At 32.8% G+C, this 21,237-nt stretch overlaps 2 protein-coding genes across 3 annotated transcripts; one reads left to right on the top strand and one right to left on the bottom strand.

The window, feature by feature from the left end:
- Window positions 1-6,559: 6,559 nt before the first annotated feature.
- LOC120250238 lies at window positions 6,560-9,163 on the top strand. Its single transcript, XM_039259065.1, has 3 exons — window positions 6,560-6,692; window positions 8,738-8,830; window positions 8,925-9,163. The coding sequence occupies exons 1-3, from the start codon at window positions 6,560-6,562 to the stop codon at window positions 9,029-9,031; spliced, it is 333 nt and encodes a 110-aa protein (XP_039114999.1). The 3' UTR covers window positions 9,032-9,163.
- An 8,040-nt stretch (window positions 9,164-17,203) lies between these two features.
- Window positions 17,204-20,766, bottom strand: LOC120261777 (probable serine/threonine-protein kinase sky1). 2 transcript variants are annotated; one of them, XM_039269772.1, is made up of 4 exons: window positions 20,436-20,766; window positions 18,044-18,841; window positions 17,921-17,968; window positions 17,204-17,845 (listed from the first exon to the last, which is right to left on the bottom strand). In XM_039269772.1, exons 1-4 carry the CDS (start codon window positions 20,610-20,612, stop codon window positions 17,525-17,527), a joined length of 1,344 nt encoding a protein of 447 aa, XP_039125706.1. In that variant the 5' UTR covers window positions 20,613-20,766; the 3' UTR covers window positions 17,204-17,524. The 2 variants fall into 2 exon arrangements, with proteins under 2 accessions (XP_039125706.1, XP_039125699.1); XM_039269765.1 differs by having other exon boundaries at window positions 18,044-18,823; window positions 20,436-20,655.
- Window positions 20,767-21,237: the final 471 nt, after the last annotated feature.

Genomic DNA, 21,237 nt, shown 5'->3' with positions numbered 1-21,237 from the left:
TTTCTTATTCTTTGATTGATATGTTGCAATAATAAAGTGAGATTTTTTACTTGTCAACTTCTGAAAAATAGGAAAAACACTTTGGACATCTTGATTTTTCAAATATTACTTGTTATTGATGTTTTATTTTAAGATAAAATAAATTTTTTTTTTCTTTTGTTTATATATATTCTTTGGAAGCATATAATTAAATGCTAGATATATTATTGTTTGTTTTTTGGTACAGATATCAATAATGATGAGGTTTTTTTTTTTAAAAAAAAAATTAAAGACATGTTTTATTATTAAAAGTAGAAAAATAGTTATATGAGCTTTATAAAAATCTTCTTTTATATTTGAACAGTTGATGAATTATTAATTATTGTAATAAAATATACTGGAAATGAACAAAAAGTCCGTCCAAAGTTCGGGTATTCACAAAAAAACCCCATGACTTTGAGTATTCCCAAAAGGTCCTTCCTTTTTCTGACAGGTTATTTTTCAAACTTGTCTGATATAAAGGTGATTGATGTTGACATAAAGGTAACAGATGTTAACTGGGCTGGCTCTCAGTTTTTAAGCGAAAACAGCAAATTTTAAGCGGAAATCCATAATTTTAAGTGGAAAAGTCAAATTTTAAATGCAAATGTGCTATCTGTTAAGTAAAAACTTGTGTGGTTAAGTGAAAACACCAAATTTTAAGCAGAAACCCATAATTTTAAGCGGAAAAGTCAAATTTTAAACGCAAATGTGCTATATATTAAGTGAAAACTTATGTGGTTAAACAAAAACACGCTATGTTAAATGAAAACTATATATTTTAAGCGGGAAGTACATGTTGTAAAATAGAATAAATTAACGGAGCAAGCTGCATTAATTGAAAAGTAAACTGTAAAAAAAGAGGGACTGTTTGGTAAATTCAAATGTCAGAGGGTCTGTCCGTGATGTTTTGAAACTTTCAGGGACTAAAAAATAATTTCTCCTAAAATATATTTATATATTATATGATGTTAAAGAAAATAAAGAATACCTTAGGGAAAATTACTTGTTAATCCCTAAAAGTTTACAGCTCTTCATATGTATCCCTTTGATACTTTTCTTTTTAATATATATTTTTGAATTCCTTATTTTTGAATCGTTTAATTTTTGTTATTTTAGCAATTTTTTCATGATACCAAAAACCTCTATTTGGGCAGGTGGCCTTGAGCCTAGCTAGAAGCAAATTTGTAATGTCATATGAATTTAGATTTATAATAAATGAATGGAAAAAACATGTATCTTTTTGGGTATGAAATTTTAAGGGTTTTCTTTTTTTTTTTTAATGGAATTGAAAGCTCTGGAGGCATCTCCCATTATTTTTCTCTAATTTTTATGTACAAATAGTTATTTAATACTGTCACGCCCCAGCCCCAAAGCTGGGCCCGCTGACAGATCAGCCGCATCCAACGGGGTTGGGCCCTAGTGGGTGCAAGGCCTCAGATTTGACCTGGTCAGAATCAATCCTAACAAGTAGAACAGGGAATAATAAAAAATGGAACATAAATACAACATAGACTTACATATATAAGAATCCAAAGTACAAATACAGGTTAACAAAAATTTATAAGAAAACGACAACCCTAATGGATCCATCCTAGTATTGGCTGAACAACAAGGTCTTAAGCACAACAACCTAAGAGTTGAGTACCTGAAAAGATAGAAGAAGAGAGGCTGAGTAACTGGGTTACTCAGTGAGTGGGGCGAAAACAAGAGGAAAACTCATAAATATCAGTAGAATACGGAAATTGGTTATCTAAACATTTTCAAACCATAATACTTTCCAATCAGACTACAACAAGAATTTCAGAAGTGGGTAAAATAATAAATAAATGAATGCCAAAAAACAGAATAATAGTAGAACGGAAATACAGAAAATGCTCGGAATACAGACAGACTAATTATGGAACAGAAATACAAAAAATGCTCAAAAGACAGAGATAGTCAGAAATACAAAAAATACGCGAAAACATACGTGTACATCTTCTTGATTAATAACAGAAATCAACAACATGAGGCTGGATCTTCGACTGTGAAGTTGGAACATAGCAGAACAGAATATCAACAGCCGAAGCCGAATCTTCGACCGCAGTCGGAGGGTAGCGCTACTACAGAAAACATGTGCACATGGCTAGGACTTACTCCTCCTAGGTGGGCGAGCCAGGAATGGAGATGTACTAAAACCGCAAAATACAGAGTACAGACAGAAAAAATTACGAGGGAGGTCTTTTTCATGCTATCGTCTAACGAATAAATAATGCAAGAACAAAATAAATAAATAAATAAATAAATAATCATACACTAAAAACACAAAGTACAAGTTCAGAAATTGTAAATTCACAAGTTCACAAAGACTTAGAAATACTAATAAATTCCAAGATTTTACTCCAGGAACAAATAACTAGATAAACAAAATAAATTATATAAAAAGTAAGCAAAACGATATAATAAATCATTTAACAAAATATCATAATCGAAATACAGAGTATTCACAAATTATACCCAATTACCCACACGAACGGAACTACAGAATTTCAGAATTCCAGATTAGTGAAGAAAATCAGGCAAATTTTAAAATAACAAATAATTAACAATAAACAATAATCTAGATAAGGAATAAAATAAAAATACTGAGTGTAAGATCAGTGATAATATGAAAGTAGGTTCAAGGGACATGATAAAATACTTTGAGTAAAACCAAGTGGTAAATGGGAGTAACTCCATCCTTCCTCAACAACATAAGTCCACTTAAGTTAAACCATCAAGCCCCTTTATCAGATTCCAATTATAATGAAATAGCCTATCATTATTCTCACAAACTTGTAAAGATTAAACCAAAGGATTATAAGCATGCTTCAACTTAACATTTTCTAATAAACTTCCATTCTCATCTTCTAATTCTATTAATCCCAACAAGATGCTCCATCTCTATTATACTACCAAATCAACTTCGTCAAGAAAATCTTTAAAATACACATCATGACTCACTAATCCCCACATCCCTTGTAATTCAAATCATTCGAAATCATTTATATAATTTCACCATAAGAATTGTCTCAACAAAATCTAAAACTTCTGGTATCAAAATCAAATAAATTTCTTGAGACCAAAATAATTTCACATTCCCATATAGATAATGCATCGTCTCATATAAAATTCAATATTTAACATCTTTAAGGTTTAAATAAATAGATTCATATAATAAACCTCCATATTAAATCACCTCAACATTACATAATTCATACAAAACCGATATTTTACTCCGGAACAAAAATTGAAGAAAATGAGTTAGTGCTACAGTGACACTACAGTGCTTGCGGGATTTATGCGACTTGTGCGGTTGCCTGCATAGTCCCCAATTAATCCATGATTTCATTATTTACTCCTCAAAATGATCTCAAAAGCTATCATGGAGTATGTAACTCAATCATATATATAAAGTTTTATGAAATTCCTTTTACTCAAAATAATTGTAAATTGACGAACTTTCTTTACGCAACTACTAAATTTAGTCATGAACTCTTTTGCATTTATTTCTCTTAATAACTCATCAGTCATTCTAGACCATACATCCTTCAATGCAAGCGTACACCTTTCCATCTTCTGTCATTATAAATCCATTCACAAAGTCACCACTAAGTTCCTCTATTCCCTTCGCACATACATCCCAATAATCATAAGTCCCACAATTTCCCTGCAACCCAAGTTTGCAAACATAAGAAAAGTATTCAAGCTCAAAAACCCAAAATTTAGAATTAAACCCCTTAGTATTTCCTCATCATCATTAACCTTTTCAATGACTTAATCCTCTCCAACTTACACATCCCCATCATCTTCTTCTAGAATTTATACCATCATACATAATAACAATTCCTCTAGCCACAGTTCTACTTCATTAGCATCTTCTTTTATCATCATTTCTCACACTTAATTGCTCATTGTTCACATTAAATACTCAAGATCATTTCATCAAATATCTTACACGCAATGGCTAACTTTCCACACATCCCTTCTTAACATAATACATGAATACAACAAATTTACATAAGTTATTATTCAAGTATTTTGCTTTACCCAAAAATGGGAAAATCACCCCATTTAATACATGAGATCCATACAATAATCTTGACATAGATAACAACCAATCTAACTCCCAAAAGCTTTAAAGTTGACCAAAATATAAGGTTGGCAACAAGTATAGAGTGTATTATACAAACAAAATCAACTTATGGTCAATAAATTTACAATGAGGTAGAAATATATATAACAAAACTTTTGATGTCAAAATAAATCATCAATTACATTCAATCTTCCCAATTAAATACGATATGGATTCCAACAAGACAAAACCCAAGCTTGGAGTATGATCATTCCAAATTCACAACAATTCAAGCAAATGAAGCACATAAAAGCTTAAAGAGATAATTAAAGGTTTGGTTAGCCCACTCACCTTGGAATCTTCTCTTCTCATTCTCTCTACTTCTACTAATCTGAGGAGAACAAGAAAGGAAACAAAAAGAACACAAGGCCTAAGTTATTCTAGGGTTATGAACAAGAACACAAGATGAAAATTAATGAAAATAAAAATACTTACCTATCTTTTACCATCAAAAGGCAAAAAAAGGAGAAAGAAATGGCTAGGGTTTCCAACTAGGCATGAATGAGAAATGGAAGAGAGAGGTTGAAGATTTTCAAAAGAAAATTTTTTTGAGTTGCTATAGTACTATTGCTACAGTGTTGGCTTTAAAAATGCTACGGTAACGAGCCTAAAAACAATTGGGTTATAACAATCTACCCCCCTTAAGAAAATTTCATCCTTGAAATTTCTTTGGGCTCTAAGGATTTACTTCTAAGGTTTCACAACTATAACAGACAGACTGTACAGCAAAATTTTAATATCTCTATATATGCAGATTTAGAGTTTGGTTAGAGTTCAACATTTTTTAATGTCTGCTTCAATGCCTATTTTGGAATCTATTACTATGTGCTTGGCACCATTCTATAATTTTTGTATATGGGACTTTGTTGTCATAAGGTATGGTTGTTTTTGTAGTATTCCAAGACCATGTTGATGTTTCCTTTTTGCCTTTGTTGTTTGCCTTGGATTTACTTTGAAATATTTGTAATGCTTATCCAGTGTATGCTTAAAACCAAGGTTCTTAGACCCGGACCGGGCATCGACCTGGAAAAGGTTAGGGGTTAGGGGTGGAGGGGTTCAACCTGGTTGAATCAGGGTTGAACTGGGGCAACAATTTTTATTAAAAATAATATAAATTTTAGTTATATATAATTAAAAAATTAAATATTGAAGAATTAAAAATAAATAAATAAAAACATGACTTTTCAAATTTTAAGCAAGAATTTTACATAAATAAATATTGAAGTACACCACATTAAAAATGTGAAATACACCAAATAATATAAAAATAAATTAGTATAAAATTAATTGAAAAATATACAAAGATTTAATAAGGAAATAAACAACTAAGAAATGCATAAAAAGAAACATAAAAAAATTCCCTTGGTATCTCTCTTTCTTAGTTTTACAATTTTACATTATAACCCCCCAAACATTAGGATATTATAAAATAAAATAAGATTTAAAAAAAAAGGTGCAAACCTGGGTTGATGACCCAGCCTGGTCACTGGTCCGATCGGCCGGGTTGCCAATTTAATCTCGGTTTTATTAAAATCCAAGTTTTATATATTGGACCGGACCAGTTTTAAGGCCCGATCCGGGTCAACCCGGTCCGACCGGCTGGTCCGGTCCGGGTCTGAAAACATTGTTTAAAACTCTAATACAATGAAAAGGCATGAAGATGTTCCATATTAATTTGAGACCCTCTTTAAAATCTTTCTTCATACAAGGCTGTGTTTGAGTATGAGTTATGCTATTACTACCATAAAGTACAGGATCTATTTGTGATTGGAGCTAGAATCATAGTGCAAACGAATTTCTTGAAAACCAAATGTTGATTTTGATATTATAGTGCAATCTCTGAATCAATAGTATAATTAGCCTTTTATTTTTAACATTTGTATTGTATTGTAGTTGGTTGGATAATAAGGCTTTCAATTTTGACATTTGCATTGTATTGCTTTATATGCTTTTTCCCCCTCTTTTGGTTAAGAGAATATCTACTATTAGTAGCTCGTAGCTAGGAGTGACAATACTTTGTCTAGATCCACCGGCCCTGTTTTGTCTGGCTAGGAATAAAACGGGTATGAGCAGAAGTTGTGATAGTATGGGTTGGGTCCAAACATAGTCTGGCTATCCAGATTTCAATATGGACCGAGTATAGGCCAAAAAATTCAGACAACTGAGCCTTTATATTTTAAAATTTTAATATACATAAAACAATGTTAAGCCCAAGGCCTTAAGCCCAAATCTTTTTTATTACTGATTAAATTTAATATAATTTTATAAAATATAATGATAATATTTCAAAAGTCCAAATTATATATAAAAATAAAAATAAAAAAGTGCATCGGGTTTGATGCATCACATGCCCTACCTGAGTGCCTGTCATGATTGCCATCACACATGCCTTGCTATTTCTTCTTTCTGGTTTACCTTGAGGATGCTCCTGGAAAGGAGCTTTCTTCTCAACTTAGGGTGTTGCAAAGTAATCTCAAGGCTTCATCTACATCTCCATCTCCGGCTTTGATATTTCTAGGTATATCTCTTTCTCACTTAGGGTGTTGCTATATGATAATATTTTGCTTTGTCTTAATCCAACTAGGTTTAGGCCTTTATTTGGAAATTAGAACACCTTTGTTGTTTTCAAAAGTTTATTAATTTTTAGTTTAAATTCTATGTTTGTTCCACCATTAATGCTCTATATTATTGTTTTATTTTTAAAATTATTTTAAGAATTTGAAACATGTCATCCAATGAAGAAATTGATGCATCTTGTAGTGTAATTGAAACTCGTAAAAGGCAAAGAAAAAAATGCATCCAGTGTGTGGAATGATTTTGTTCCTCTTCCTCCAAATCATGCTCAATATGATTATAATTTAAAAAGGGTTGAGTGTCAACATTGTCATATTATAATAGTAGCTGATAGTAGCTATGGAACCAATACAATGAAATGCCATATTTTTAAAAAAAAAATCATGATGTGGGGCAAATGTTGATGTCTTCATCATTTGAAAAGGGCAATGTTGAACTTAGGCATCCAAAGTTGAATCAAGAACAACACCGAGAAAATATAGTGATGGCAATTCTTTTGTATGAGTATCCATTTCAGTTTGTAGAGCATGAGGGTACTAGAAATATTCTCTCCTATCTTAACCTTGATGTCAAACATATCACACGCAATACAATTAAGACTGATGTGCTAAAGTTTTATAGGAGAGAAAAAAAGAAGTTGTTTGATATTGTACAACTAGTACCTAGGATGGTTAGTCTTGCATATGATTTGTGGACATCTATCACAACTAATGGTTATATTTCTCTCAGCGCTCATTTTATTGACAAAGATTAGATATTACAAAAGAGAATTCTGAATTGTTGTTATATGCAAACTCCACACACATGCTTTGAAATTTATGAAATGATATCTTCTTTATTGAATGAGTGGAATTTGGAGAAAAAGTTGTTTTCCATAACTTTGGACAATGCTAGTTCCAATGATTCGTCTGTTGATTTTGTTAAAGATCATCTTTGCTTAAAGAATGGATTGTTTCTTGATGGTCATTTTTTCATGTTCATTGTTGCCCACACATTTTAAATTCGATAGTTCATGAAGGGCTAAAAGAAATTGATAGTGGTATTTACAAAATTCGGGAAGTGTGAAATTTCTGAAATGGTCACAATACATAAAGAAGAAGTTCCATGATTGTGCTCAACAAATCGCCATCAATTGCAAAAAAGGGTTGTGCCAAGATGTTAGCACAAGATGGAATTCAACATATCTCATGCTAGAGTTGGCTTTATATTATCAAGATACATTTAGTAATCTTTCATTGAGTGACTTTAATTATCATCATTGTCTTTCTTTAGAAGAATGGAATCACATGGAAAATATTTTCGGGCACCTTGTATCCCACTTTAAACTTGTTCTTTCTTGGGATGTGGAGGATTCAATGTATATTGCAAGAAAAAGCAAGAAATACCATTCTTTTTAGAAGTTCACCATCGTCGAGAATGCAATCAGAGTTTAATAAATATTTGGGAGCTTTTAGTGCTATATTGGCCATTGAGGTAATTTTAGATCCTCGCTATAAAATGGATATTGTTGAATTTGCTTTTATGAAACTCTATGGTGATGAAGAAGGACATAACTAAGTGATAATATTCGTGAGAAGTTTCAAAAGTTATTTGAATAATATTGTAACATGGATTTACAAAATCAAGGTAATTCTTCTACAACCCAAACAACTCAAAACCAAGTTATTGAAGAAGATTTAAATGATCCATTAGTGGTGAGTGTCCATAATTCATAAGCAATGAAATTATTTCTATTTTGTTTTTTTTTAACTTTTGCTTTTAAATGATCAATTTATATTTGCCTATGAAATATTTCAAAGTAAGCGCTTGGTCGAAAGTCTGAATTGGATTTGTATTTGGATGAGCCACCATTTGATAGGAGAAAATATTTGAATATTTTGGAATTTTGGAGATCTGTTCAATATCGTTATCCACTCTTTTGTCAAATGGTGCGTGATGTGTTGGTGATCCCTATTACTACAACTGCTTTTGAGTTTGCCTTTAGTTCAGGAGGTAGAGTGCTTGATCAATACCAAAGTTCTCCCACTTTAGATATTGTAGAAGCTCTAATATGTGGACGAGATTGGCTACATGCATCAATGGGTAAGTTTGTGAAATTTCATTATTTCAAATAATACTCACATAATACTTATATGAAAATTGATAAAAATATCTCAATTGTTGTGTTATGATCTAGGTTGCCATGGAAAAATGGACTTTGATGATGGTGTTGATGATATGTTGAAGGGGGACCTTGTTGCTCAAACTTTAAATGAAGCTTCAAATGAAATTGAGATTGATTAACTTTGAAAATTGCATATTCGGAGTTTTACATGTTATTTTGTATCATTAAGACATGGATTCTTGATATTATTTTTAGCATGCCACTGAATTTTGTATTATCAAGACATGAATTTCTATGTAACACTTATTAAAACTTGGACTATTGTATGATATATTTTGAATTTTGGATTGTTGGACATTGCTTTTTACATTTGAAATGAATTAAATTATTCTTGTGTACTTTTAGTGTTTGAATGAACTTTTAAATTTATATTACAGGGCTCAAATAAAATCCGGACATTCAGATAGCCCGGATTTGAAAGAAACCGAGTGCGGACAAATGTAACTTGTCCGTATTTAAAACAGGGCCAGTTTCGGACATCTAATTTAACTACCAATAGGAGTAGTTGACCAAACCTGGATTTTTTCCACCCCTACTCTTAGCTCTTATAAAAAAAGAAAAAGAAAAAAATTAAAATAAAATAAGTAATAATTAAAATTTATAATAAATTTAAAAAATATAGTAATAAATTAATAATTAATCTAGTAATTTAATTATTAGTTACAATAATTAATATGAAAATTATAACCATTAAAATAATATCCATTAATCTAAATAAAAAACAAAAAAAATTAATATGTAAAGGATTGTGGGTGCTCACATCCTTCAAGCAATCAAACCAAACACATTTTCAAATTTCAATTTTACAAATCCTTCCAACCAGTAGTGATCCCACAGACTTGAGTCCATGGGATCTAAAGTGCAACCGAGACGTGACTACACAGCAGCCACGCCTTTTGTTTTTTATAAAAAAACTATTTTTGTCACATTATTAAAGTTTAAACTATAAGAAAAATAAACAAAGGGCAGTATGGTCATTTACTTTAATGGGCAGTATGGTCATTTACTTTAACCATGCTGCCAAATTACAAGCTTTTTTTTTTCCTTTTCTAGGGTTTTTTTCCTCTTTTTTATGCAGCTCAATGAGGCATGCGGAGAGAAACGGTGGTTGGGGAGGATCGGTGAGATCAGAGTACCACCGTCAGCGGTTGGGATCAGCATTAAAGAGGTGTTGGGGCTATGGCGGTGGCACGCGAGATCAATAATCGTGGCCCGTTCATTTCCCATCCTTCCCACATAGGGCGCCACTTCGATGAGGACGAGCGCAAGCCCTTTGAGGTCAATGCTGTTCCTCGATGCCTTGTTGCTGATGCCGTTTTCCTCCGATCCGAGCAAATCTGCCCTGTTTCCCACTTCCACCAAAGCACCCTTGTTTCTCATCCTTCTTAGAACACTATTGCTCCTCACACCCCCTCTTCTTGTTCGGCTATGAATGCTTGGGGTTTGAAGAAGAAGGCGGGCGTGGATCAAACGGTCGGAATCCACTTGACTGCTGTAGTCGCTACGTCTAGATTCGAGCAGGTGAGTGCGATTGATAAGATCTTTTCTGGCCAGTGGCAGTCAAAGCCGCCTGATGTGGAGGTCATTCAAGTCTAGGAGACGCCTGATGTGGCCGGTGGTAGTCAAAGCTGCAAATATTATGGATTTCTTGTTTTGCAATGTTGAATTATGTGAATTTAGTTTGTTAACTGTGATTGGCAAGGGATTGTTAGAGTGTTCTCAAATTTGATTTTGAATTTTGACTTTGATTGTAATTATCTCATCCGTTTTAGGTTGCTCTGTACCTCTTGATTTAATTTATTTCATCAGTATTTCAGGCATTGTGTTTCTGCTTCTCAGTTCTTGTGCAATAGTGTGAAGTCTAAAAGAATATGACAGTTTAAACATACATCTACAAGAATCCATAAAATGTAAACAAAGAACCAAAGTGTTTTTGTTAAGATAAAATGTTGATATGTGCCATATTAAATAAGAACTAGATGAAAATATTGAAGAATCATTTCCCCTTGTGCTTGCCTTGGTGCCTGGTCTGTGCTAGAACCATCATAGTACAAATAAAAATTATAAACATAAAGAGAAGATCAATCAGTAGAATCATATACATAACTATTTCCCCAAACCACAAAATATATATAAAAAAAAAGGCATCCATCCATCTGAAAAGCATCCATCCAGAATTTCTGTAAACATGCAAAAACTTTCTCTAAGTTGGTTATGCCCAGGAATCAATAGCAATTTGTATTTCTATGCTCTCACTAGATGTGAGCAACAAATCATTATGTAAATTCAACTTTTGCATACCCTATATCTGGATTGCCGAGTATACTGAACAAGAAATTGCTCGTAATTGACTTGATTATGTTTATATTCTTTGATGGATGCGCCACACTTATTTGTGTTAATACAAATACATATACACTTGAATATGAGTGCAACTCCCCCGTTCTTCCAAAACTCCAGAAATATTTGACAAATGAGGATCTGTTATGACTTTCACAGTAATTCAATGAAAAATTTCTAGGTCTAATCTCAAATTTCCAAACCCAATGATTAATCACACAAAATTCAGAAGAATTGCAGTAACAATTTAGTAAAAACAGAGTAATAGAATTCCCATTAGCATTCAAGTCCAGGATCCTATCAATCAACACATCTAGATCAATTAAGAAACTGGAATCCAATCAAACATCAATCACAATAGTTCATCAATTCCACTAAACATCAAGCAAATCAAACATAATAACAGAACAAGAAGAACACCAATTGAAGATAACCAATTCAGTAGCTCTTACCACTGAATCTGTTCAAAGAAAAAAAAAAGGATGAAAAGTTTATCAATGACAATATTATAAAACTGTTAAATACAATAACTAGGTTTGAATGAATCTTTCTTCTTGTGCAAATTACCTTAATGAACTTAATGGTTTCAGCATCAGTATCATGAAAAATATTGCCTATAGTAGATCACTTCTAGCCATTTTGGCTCTCAGTAAAGGCAGGCTAAAGTGTAGCATTTTCCTGTTCGAAGTAAATATACAAGGATTGTTATCATATACATGACCAACAATAAAGCCTGTACATGTTCATAAATCACACTAAAACTAACCTTGATTGATACACTTGAATTGGAATCATCATCACAAACAAAACTACTTGTCGAGGTTGAGTACCTTTACTTGCTGCAATATGAATGAAACAGGGATTATGATAATAATATCTTACATATATATATATATATATATCATTTTTTTCAATGTAAATATTAATACTTTATTGAGTACCTTTACTTGCTTGAGCTATAGTAATATGTGAATTCTTTCTCATAGCAACTTTGGCCTTTCTTTTCTTAAGATTTTTCCCACAAAATGCTTTTTTTCTTCCACCACTTCCTTTACATTTTGCTAGTGGAAGGTCACGGATTGTTACTTCGGTTGACATAATCGTTTGTTGTGATAAACACTTGTCAATGTTGTTATTTGGAACTTCAAACTTTTGCATTTTAATAGCCTTTTCAACCTCTTCTCTTGTCTTCCTCCACCAATGGAAATCTACTTTGTAAACTTGTTTAGAGCAAGATCCCTTGGTTGCAAATTCTTGTGCTTCATGAGAAAGGGTGCTATATCTAGGTGTTACATGAGTATAGCAATCTTCTTGAACTTCTTGACCTTCTTCATCAAAATTTTTTCCACATTTTTCATCTCTTGTCCAACGGTTTAACATATATTCTCTTGGAATCTTATCCACATTAGCCACAATGAATACCTTCAATATGTGATGACATAAGAAACCCGCAAATTCAAACTTACAATAGCTACATCTCATAAAAAAACTAGATTCAGAGCATATTTTAACAAGTCTAACTTCTTTTTCTGGTATCCAACATTTTTATGAAGCTATTCCCATTCTCTTCAATTTTTTCACACTTGTATGGAAGACTTCCAAGTAGTTCTTGAAATTTAGCAAAGATAGCCGGTGTATACAGTTTGCTTGCTTCTCCTTCAATAGGCATATGAAGTATTAAGGATGGTTGCATATTGTCATTTTTAAAATTAGCTTCAATTTCTTTTTCTCGAAGTCTAATTAGTTCCTTATCAACACCTTGAACAAACTCCAACAACAACATTTTTCTACTCAAAAACCCTTTGAAAAATTTGTTTATACTTTCACTTCGTTGAGTTATACACATATATGCACAAAAGAATTCATGCGAATACACAGGAATCCAATGTTTGCACTTCCTATACATTCTCAACATCCAATCATTTTCATTCAAATCATATTTAGTGAGCAATTCACTCCAATTTTTTTTTTTCAAAGTTTTCAATAGTTTCAGGACTCCTTACACAATAAGACAAATCTTGTCCAAACTTGGACCCCCTTGTGAATAATCTCCCTAAGTGTCGCTTAGCATTTTGAAAAATATGGCATAGGCAATATCGATGAATGGTACATGGTAAGACTTTGAAAATTGCACTACTAATGGCAGAATCTTGATCAGTCAGAATCACTTTGGGATGACTTTTTTTCATTGCTTGTAGGAACAAATGGCATTGCATATTTATTTGTTCCGTAAGTTGGATCAAGGCAAACAACATTTCCAAAGTAGCTATAATTCATTCTACATCTTGCATCACTCCAAAATATGCTAGTTAATTTTTCATCATCATCTAGTTGGATTGCATAAAAAAAAATGGGGGTTCTTTATTTGCATTTCATTCAAATAATTCAACAACCTTTGTGAATCTCCCACTTAGAATTCTATTTTTCCTCTTGTGCGCATATGATTCCTTGCATCTAGCTCAAAAAATACAACATTTGGACTCCCTTGAGATTCTTGTGATAGATAATTCATCATGAGGTTGGTTCTAATGCCCGACTGTCTCATTTATCAATCATACTTTTTTGACCTTCACCGATTTTTCTATGTGATGGTAAAAGATGGCATTTTCTTGGAGTTGCTAAGATATGATTGTGCTCCTCCACAAACATTGAAACCACCTAGGTTCCATCCGAGTTTTTGTTTACTAAAAGTTTAGCTTTACAACCACAACGTGTTTCACCCCGATGTCTCTTCTTGTTACCTTCAGTCTTCTTGAATCTTTCTTCTCTATAACCCTCTTTAGAGCAGTGCAAGCGTCGTCCAATGACATTACCATATTTTTTAAATTTTCTTATTGCTCCTTTTCTCACACTAAACCTTTCTTTGTATGCATATTGATTATAATAGTCATATGCTTCATCCATTAAATCAAAAAGCATACCAACATGTGGCGCAAAAAAAACTTCTTGATTGATATTTTCAGTAGCTTTTTCAGTATTATCTTCTCCTTGTGCTTCATTTGGTTCATGGAGTTCATCTTCATTCATAGGTTGATTTTCATTTTCTTCCTCTGATTCAAATTCACTTGCATTATAAATATGGTCTTCCATTTCCCATAAATCCAAACATAACCTTGTGCCTCACTAGTACTTGCCATATTGGACATAACTAGAAACATAATTTTCAATAAGAACAAGGAGATTATTGAAAATTATTTTACTAAAACAAACTTCAATCAAAGAAAAGCATAAGAACGTACCAAATAACAAGGATAGGCACAAACCCAGCTTTAGATTCAATCAAACTCAACCTTCTTGTTTTTCTAGGCAAATAAAAATACTAAATCCTATTAATATCTCCTGAAATTTGAGAGTGAGTTTTCATATATATATATATATATATATATATAGAGAGAGAGAGAGAGCTTACTTGTTTAATTAGGCACAATTGTTGTGAGAGAAATGGAGAAGCCTGGGAGACAGAGAAGGAAAGAAGGAGAAAAGAAGAAGAAGAAGAAAAGAAGACGAAAGAAAGGGAAAGAAGCTGGTAATTTGGCAATATGGTTAAAGTAAATGACCATACTGCCCTTTGTTTATTTTTCTTATAGTTTAAACTTTAATAATGTGACAAAATAGTTTTTTTATAAAAAAACAAAAGGCGTGTCTGTTGTGCAGCCACGTCTCAGTTGCACTTCAGATCCCACGCACTCGAGTCCTTCGAGTCCGTGGGATCACTACTCCCTTCCAACTAAATATAACATTTTACAATATAGCATCTCTAGTACAACTAACCAAACACCATATTTGATTCCTATATATTTTAAACCCAAGTTTTTACGGTTACATTGTAAATGGAAACCCATTATATTTACAATTACGTTCATCCAAATGCCACTTGCATATTTAGCGACAACAAATCATTCAAGATGCTACATATTGGGGTGTTGCCACATTTGAGGCCCCAACAAGTGAATAAAAATTGGTCATCCCACTTAATAAAACAAAAATGAAGCTATGTCGATTAATATAAGGGCAAGGGCAAATTTCAGTTTTCATATGAGAAACTTATATGTGTAAAACTCTCTCATTTAGAGAGAGAGAGAGAGAGAGAGAGAGAGAGAGAGAGATTGTGTGTGTGTGTTATAGAAAGAACTGTAGACAGACTTTGGAGAAAGAGAGAACTCAAGGAGAAGAAGAGAAAGGGGTTAGGGCTTGAGATTAGCAAGAAGATCGGACGGCAAAATGGTGCCAAATTTCACCCACACTTCGGATAGAGCATCATTACTAGTAATATCCTAATCAATCCATTTGATTTTCTTTAAACTCTCCTTGAAGTCATTATTACTATTTTTGAGTGGTGATGATGAATGTGTATTGCTGAGAGCTTCTCTTATGGGATACTCATGTCATTATGCTTACATGCCTCTAGTTACCTATAGAGAAATATTTTATAACCCCATTGTTGACATAGTGGAAGTATGTCAAATGGCTCTAAGGAGTCATGTGGGTTTTCTCTCGATTTGAAGGTTTTTACGTTAAAATTGGTGTCTTGCATAGATTATTTGCATTTGTTGTCTTTAGAGGTCATTATCACATTCTAGATCACAAGAGAAGTCAATTTTATATTTGCAAGAGTTGTATTGTCATAAGGTGGTCATACACTTGTATAGAAGGCCACACAACCCATCAAGTATACGATCCCACAACATCACTAGAAAAGCATAAGGTTTACGTATAGAGTTGCAGAAGGGTGTGCGGACAAGTGTGCACCCATATATATGAATAGTAACAACGCTATTGTAACTTGCTACAATTCTATGAACATTAACCACTAAAGTGGGTTGCAAATCTCATATTAGTTCCTATCAAGCCCTGTAAATAAATTAATTTTGAAACTAAGTAGAATCGAAGAGATGAGCGTTTGCATTGAACCAACCAATTAAACCTAACAACAACTAGTTTATTTCAAATTCAAATTTTAAACATTAGTGTGAGTTTGCCCTAGTTAGGTTTAGAATGAATGTGATCTGCACATGCATTCAAAATATTAACTTAATTTAGAATATGTTGCATAAAAATTTTAGTAATATTTTTTTCCTTGTATTGTTCCAATATTATCGGATATTAATGAAGAAAGAGTGATCTTGTTTTTCCACTGTTGGTTTTTACTTTGCAAATTGCAATTTTTAGCTTGATATTATAGTAAAAAATAATAACTTTAAAAATTATTATTAAAAAAAGCTTTTAATCACCATGCTTTCAAAGGCAATAATATTACTTGCCACCCGTGCCACTTTACAAATATCATTTGTGACATAGAATAATTAATTTTTTATATTTTTAACTTCAGTTAAAAAAGTTTTTTTTTTAAGAAAAAACTTTTTTTAAGATAACATCTCTCCTTGTAATGTATATCATCAATTCATCATACATTAGATATGAATTGCAAAACATATTCTAATTTAATAAAAATCCTCAATTTTTTTTTTATAAAAATCCGTTATATATATTTTTTGTTTTTAATAAAAATCTAAAATAAATGATACATCAAATATTTAATGATACGCACCATATAATATATTTTATATTAAACAAATTAAAAGCCATTTAAACCAAGCTAAAAATAATTAATTTGTTATTTTTTAATAAAAGAATACAATTATAAGTTAAAAGCAAATAGTGAAAATGTCACTACTTAAAAACCCTTCTCAAACATTGATTTTTTAATTAATAAAGAAGGCTTAAAATGATCTATACAAGACTGAGTAGACACAATGTATTTCTTAATTTTTTTTAAATATCAAATAAATATTTGAATTAATTTCTTAAATGTTCAAGTTAATTCAGATTTTTAAAGTTCTAAACTGAATTATACCTAAATTGAACCGAGCCAATTTAAGGTTAAAAAAAAAAAAGAACCAAACCATAAACATTTGCATTTTGCATTATAACCCAAAAAATGAATCCAGTGATAGCACTCAAAATCATTGTTATTATTAGCTTGATTGAGTTTTGTTAATGTCATTCAACACACAAACAAAGTCATATATACTGTACACACCTCACACAGCACAAAATGTTTCAGTAAAGATCAACACTTTCTTGCACCCTAAACTTCCTTTCAGAAAATATCACTTGAAATGCTCCTCTTTCATGTGATATTTCGAATAAAAAGTCCCAAAAATGTCGGAAAGATGGTCATTTGAGCAAGAAATCCATCAGCAAACTCACTAGTATAAAGTTGAAGTTGATAAAAAGATATTATTGGTATCAGTGGAATCAAAATTGTATCATCACCTACCAACTTGAACTTGCAGTTTACTCATTCCTCTCTCCAGCTTCTCGACAGCCATTGGTTTCTTCTCTTCGAAGGAGTTCAATTCTTTTCCCTTGAGCCAAGGGTGTTGCAGGTATTGTTGTGCAGTCGGCCGCTTTTCTGGAGCGAAATCGAGAAGAGGTCGGAGGAAATTCGCAAACTCACAAGCATCAGAATCAGAGAATTTGAATTTCTCGACTAGAAGACGATCGAGTGGCCTGTGTTTGAGCCTACGGATCCGTTTTAAATCTCCATAGCGGTCAAAGTAATCCTTGGATCGAGATCCACTAATAGCAATCTGAAATCACAAGGATTGTGAATAGTTAGTCTCATTTGATACTAAAAGAATTCAAAGGCTCTAACATTTTCTCACCTTCCGGGGCATTTTTCCAAGTAATTCCATCATGAGAGCCAAGTGATCCTGCATTCACCAAACAAAAATTAAGAGTACGAAAAAGGCAAAGCAAACAATGCATGTCTTAGTACTATATGATACCTCATCTTCGCTAAAACCTTGACCAGCTTTGGGAGTGAAGAGCATCTCACCGGTAGCCAACTCAAAAGCAATGCACGCAAATGACCACATATCAACAGGAAAAGAATAGCTCACACCGAGAATAACCTCAGGAGCTCTATATTGTCTTGTCTGTATATCATCAGTAAATTTTTTATCCACCCAACAAGCATTTCCAAAATCCACAATCTTGCAACTCATATCAATCCCGTCTAGTTTCCTTGGAACCTCAAAAGTTCCTCCCATCGATGCTCTTCTCACAGAGATCTTGGCTACTGCTCTCCTTGCTTTCTTCTTAAGGTTTTTCTCATTTATATTGACAACAAACACACCGTTTGAGTTTACCTCAGGCCTCTCAAGTATTGGGGCATACCCAGATCGTACAGGGTCCTTTGCAGGATCAATTGTTGAGACCAGAAGAATGTTTTCTGGTTTCAAATCTGTATGAATAATTCCAAGTTCCCTGTGCAAGTAATCAAGACCCAGTAATAATGATCTGCAGATATCTCTGAGCCTGTTAAATCCTATGCCTCTATAACGGTTGTAACGAATTAGCCCCAGCAAGCTATCTCCAAGGAATTCTTCAACAAGGCATAGATGCTGCCCGTTTGGGCCAACATGCTTAAAGTGATTGAGTAGTCGAATAATGCATTTTGAATTCAGATGGTCTCCATTGGCAACGGCCGAAAGAATTTCAATCTCATGAAGTGCAGCTTCAGCAAACTGCTTTGCACTTTTCTGAATTTTCAGAGCAACAAATCGCTGAAAAGAGTAGATAATCTGAATTTGCTTAATAAAACTAGGAAGCAGTGCTATTCGAGAGACATGAGAAGTAATACTTTATGTGATAATATAGAACCTAAGAAACAGAAGAGATGTGAACAGCGTGGTCTAGTAGGCTGAAAAAGTGAAGAAAAGAGTAGGTTCACAATTTAATGAAATCTGATGCCAAAAACTTCATTAAAGTGGATAAACATAGATGTTTTATCTTCAGTATGCATAATGAAATCACAAATACACAAAAAATTATGGATAAATCAGAGTGTTTAACAATGAAAAGAAATAGGGAAAACAGGAAGTTTATTTGAACATAGGGGCGAATGCTCTTGATGGAATCCTAACAAAATGTAGAAGTTCCAAACAATGAAAATTCAAACTTTTGTACTCGAATCAGCAATCACAACATAAAAGACCAATCTTTTACACTTAAAATTCCAAAAGACTTCACACTTCAAACATAATTACCCAAACAGCAATAAAGAAATCCACAATCAAAGACTAAACTAGTATGAAAGAAAATCATCTAAATGTAGCATATATAGCCAATAGAATCCATAGCATAACCTTTTCAAACTCTGGATAAATAAAGTAATCAACAATAAAAGGAAAAAGCAATAGTCATGAAAAGACAGTAAGAAGTTCTATTAAACATGGAGACCAATGGCCCTGAAGGAATCTCAACACAATGTTGAATTTGCAAACAATAAAATTTCAAAATTTAGCATTTGAATCCATAATCATAACATAAAAAACCCAACTTTCACAATCCAACTTACTATTTCTAAATACTTCAAGCATAACAAAGGAAATTCACAATGAAAGGTACCTTTTTCATCAAAACCCATCCAAATTTAGCATCCCATAAAACCATCAAAACATGGATAAGTCAAAGCATTTAACAACAAAGGAAAATAGTAATTATCATGAAAAGACAGGAAGAAGTTCTAATGCACAGAAAGGAGGATGCCTTTGATACAATCCCAACACAACATAAAAGTCCCAAACAACAAAATTTCAAACTTTAGCACTTGAATCCATAATCATAACATAAAAGACCAAATCTTTACACTCTAACTTGAAATTTCCAAATACTTCAAACACAATTACTCCATAACTAAAACTTTTTCATAAAAGAATTATCCAAATTTAGCACCAATAGCAAATAGACCACATCCCATATAACTACCAAACTTTGGATAAATCAAAGTACTTAACAACACAAGAAACCAGCAATAAGAAGTTCTAATGTGCATCAACGAGGATGCCCATGATAGAATCTTAAACAAAATGCAGAAACCCCAACCTGCTTGAATTAAAAATCGCAACTTAAAAGACAAAACTTTTACAACTATAACATAAAATTTCCAAATACTTCAACAAACAATTACTCCACAACGAACCCTTTTTTCATGAAAAAAAAAAAGAAATCATCCAAATTTAGCACAAAATGTCTAACAAAACAGATCCCATAAACCTCACAAACAAATCAGCAAAGCACTAACCACCAAAATCAAAACTCCAAACAATAAAAGCAACCACGAATTATCAATGAGAGAAGGAAAATAAAAGGAAAAGGGGGAACAGAGAAGCGTACAGAGTCGCGTGTGTCGTAAGCGAGCCAGACAGTGGAGAACTGGCCCCAACCGAGCTTCCGCTGGGCAACGTAGCGGCCGCCGGCGAACTGGTCCCCGACACGAACAGCATGGTAGCCACCCTTGCGGTACTCATCGATGCTCTCATCCTCTTCTCCCGACGACGAAGAGCAAGACATGGCTTCTGTGGATCTCTTCCTTCCCTCTTCCGCTTTGCTTTTTCTTTTTGTGGGGGATTGTGTTTTTAGTCCCACATCGGAAAAAGATAAGAGAGCGATGATGGTTTTAATTGAATGGAGAAAGGCATCACACTCAAAATAGAGGGAGATGGAGAAAGGAACGGGGAAGCTCGAATGTCCTTGTTTTGCTTTTACGATATTCTTTTTTGTCTTTCGTTTTCTGAAAATTATTTTTGAGGGAAATACCATATATATATATATATATATATATATATAGAAGTACCGGTTATCTACGAATGTGCTTACAACAGTAACTTTTAGGAAAAATAACTTTTATGAACATTATATGATGACCCAATTGCGCTACCTATTATATTCTTTCTCCTCTAATTCTCTGTCACCTTTTCTCCGTTCTTACTCTTCCTTTTGCTTAAATTTTTTTGCCATATATATATATATATATTTGGAAAAATGTTATTGTGTACGTTCATAGAATTGGCCGGAGTTGAGCATAGTGACCAAATTAGAGAGAGATAGACTTATTAACAGGTTCATTAGGGTTGATTAGTGTTAGGTTGGGGTTATAAGTTTTTTGTTGTTAGTATAGTAGAAATAAGGTTGGATT

This window comes from Dioscorea cayenensis, chromosome 1 (assembly GCF_009730915.1).
Source record: "Dioscorea cayenensis subsp. rotundata cultivar TDr96_F1 chromosome 1, TDr96_F1_v2_PseudoChromosome.rev07_lg8_w22 25.fasta, whole genome shotgun sequence".
Lineage (NCBI taxonomy): Eukaryota > Viridiplantae > Streptophyta > Magnoliopsida > Dioscoreales > Dioscoreaceae > Dioscorea > Dioscorea cayenensis.
This window is presented reverse-complemented; position numbering and strand designations above follow the sequence as displayed.

Bases quoted from the DNA above. Each gene is read 5' to 3' on its own strand.
- LOC120250238 (XM_039259065.1), top strand. From the start codon at position 6,560: ATGCCTTGCTATTTCTTCTTTCTGGTTTACCTTGAGGATGCTCCTGGA. The intron at 6,693-8,737 runs GTATATCTCTTT...CCTTTAGTTCAG, and splicing joins TCCGGCTTTGATATTTCTAG to GAGGTAGAGTGCTTGATCAA. The intron at 8,831-8,924 runs GTAAGTTTGTGA...GTTATGATCTAG, and splicing joins TTGGCTACATGCATCAATGG to GTTGCCATGGAAAAATGGAC.
- LOC120261777 (XM_039269772.1), bottom strand. From the start codon at position 20,612: ATGTCTTGCTCTTCGTCGTCGGGAGAAGAGGATGAGAGCATCGATGAG. The intron at 18,842-20,435 runs GTACGCTTCTCT...AAGCAAATTCAG, and splicing joins CTTACGACACACGCGACTCT to ATTATCTACTCTTTTCAGCG. The intron at 17,969-18,043 runs GTATCATATAGT...TGGTGAATGCAG, and splicing joins AAGGTTTTAGCGAAGATGAG to GATCACTTGGCTCTCATGAT.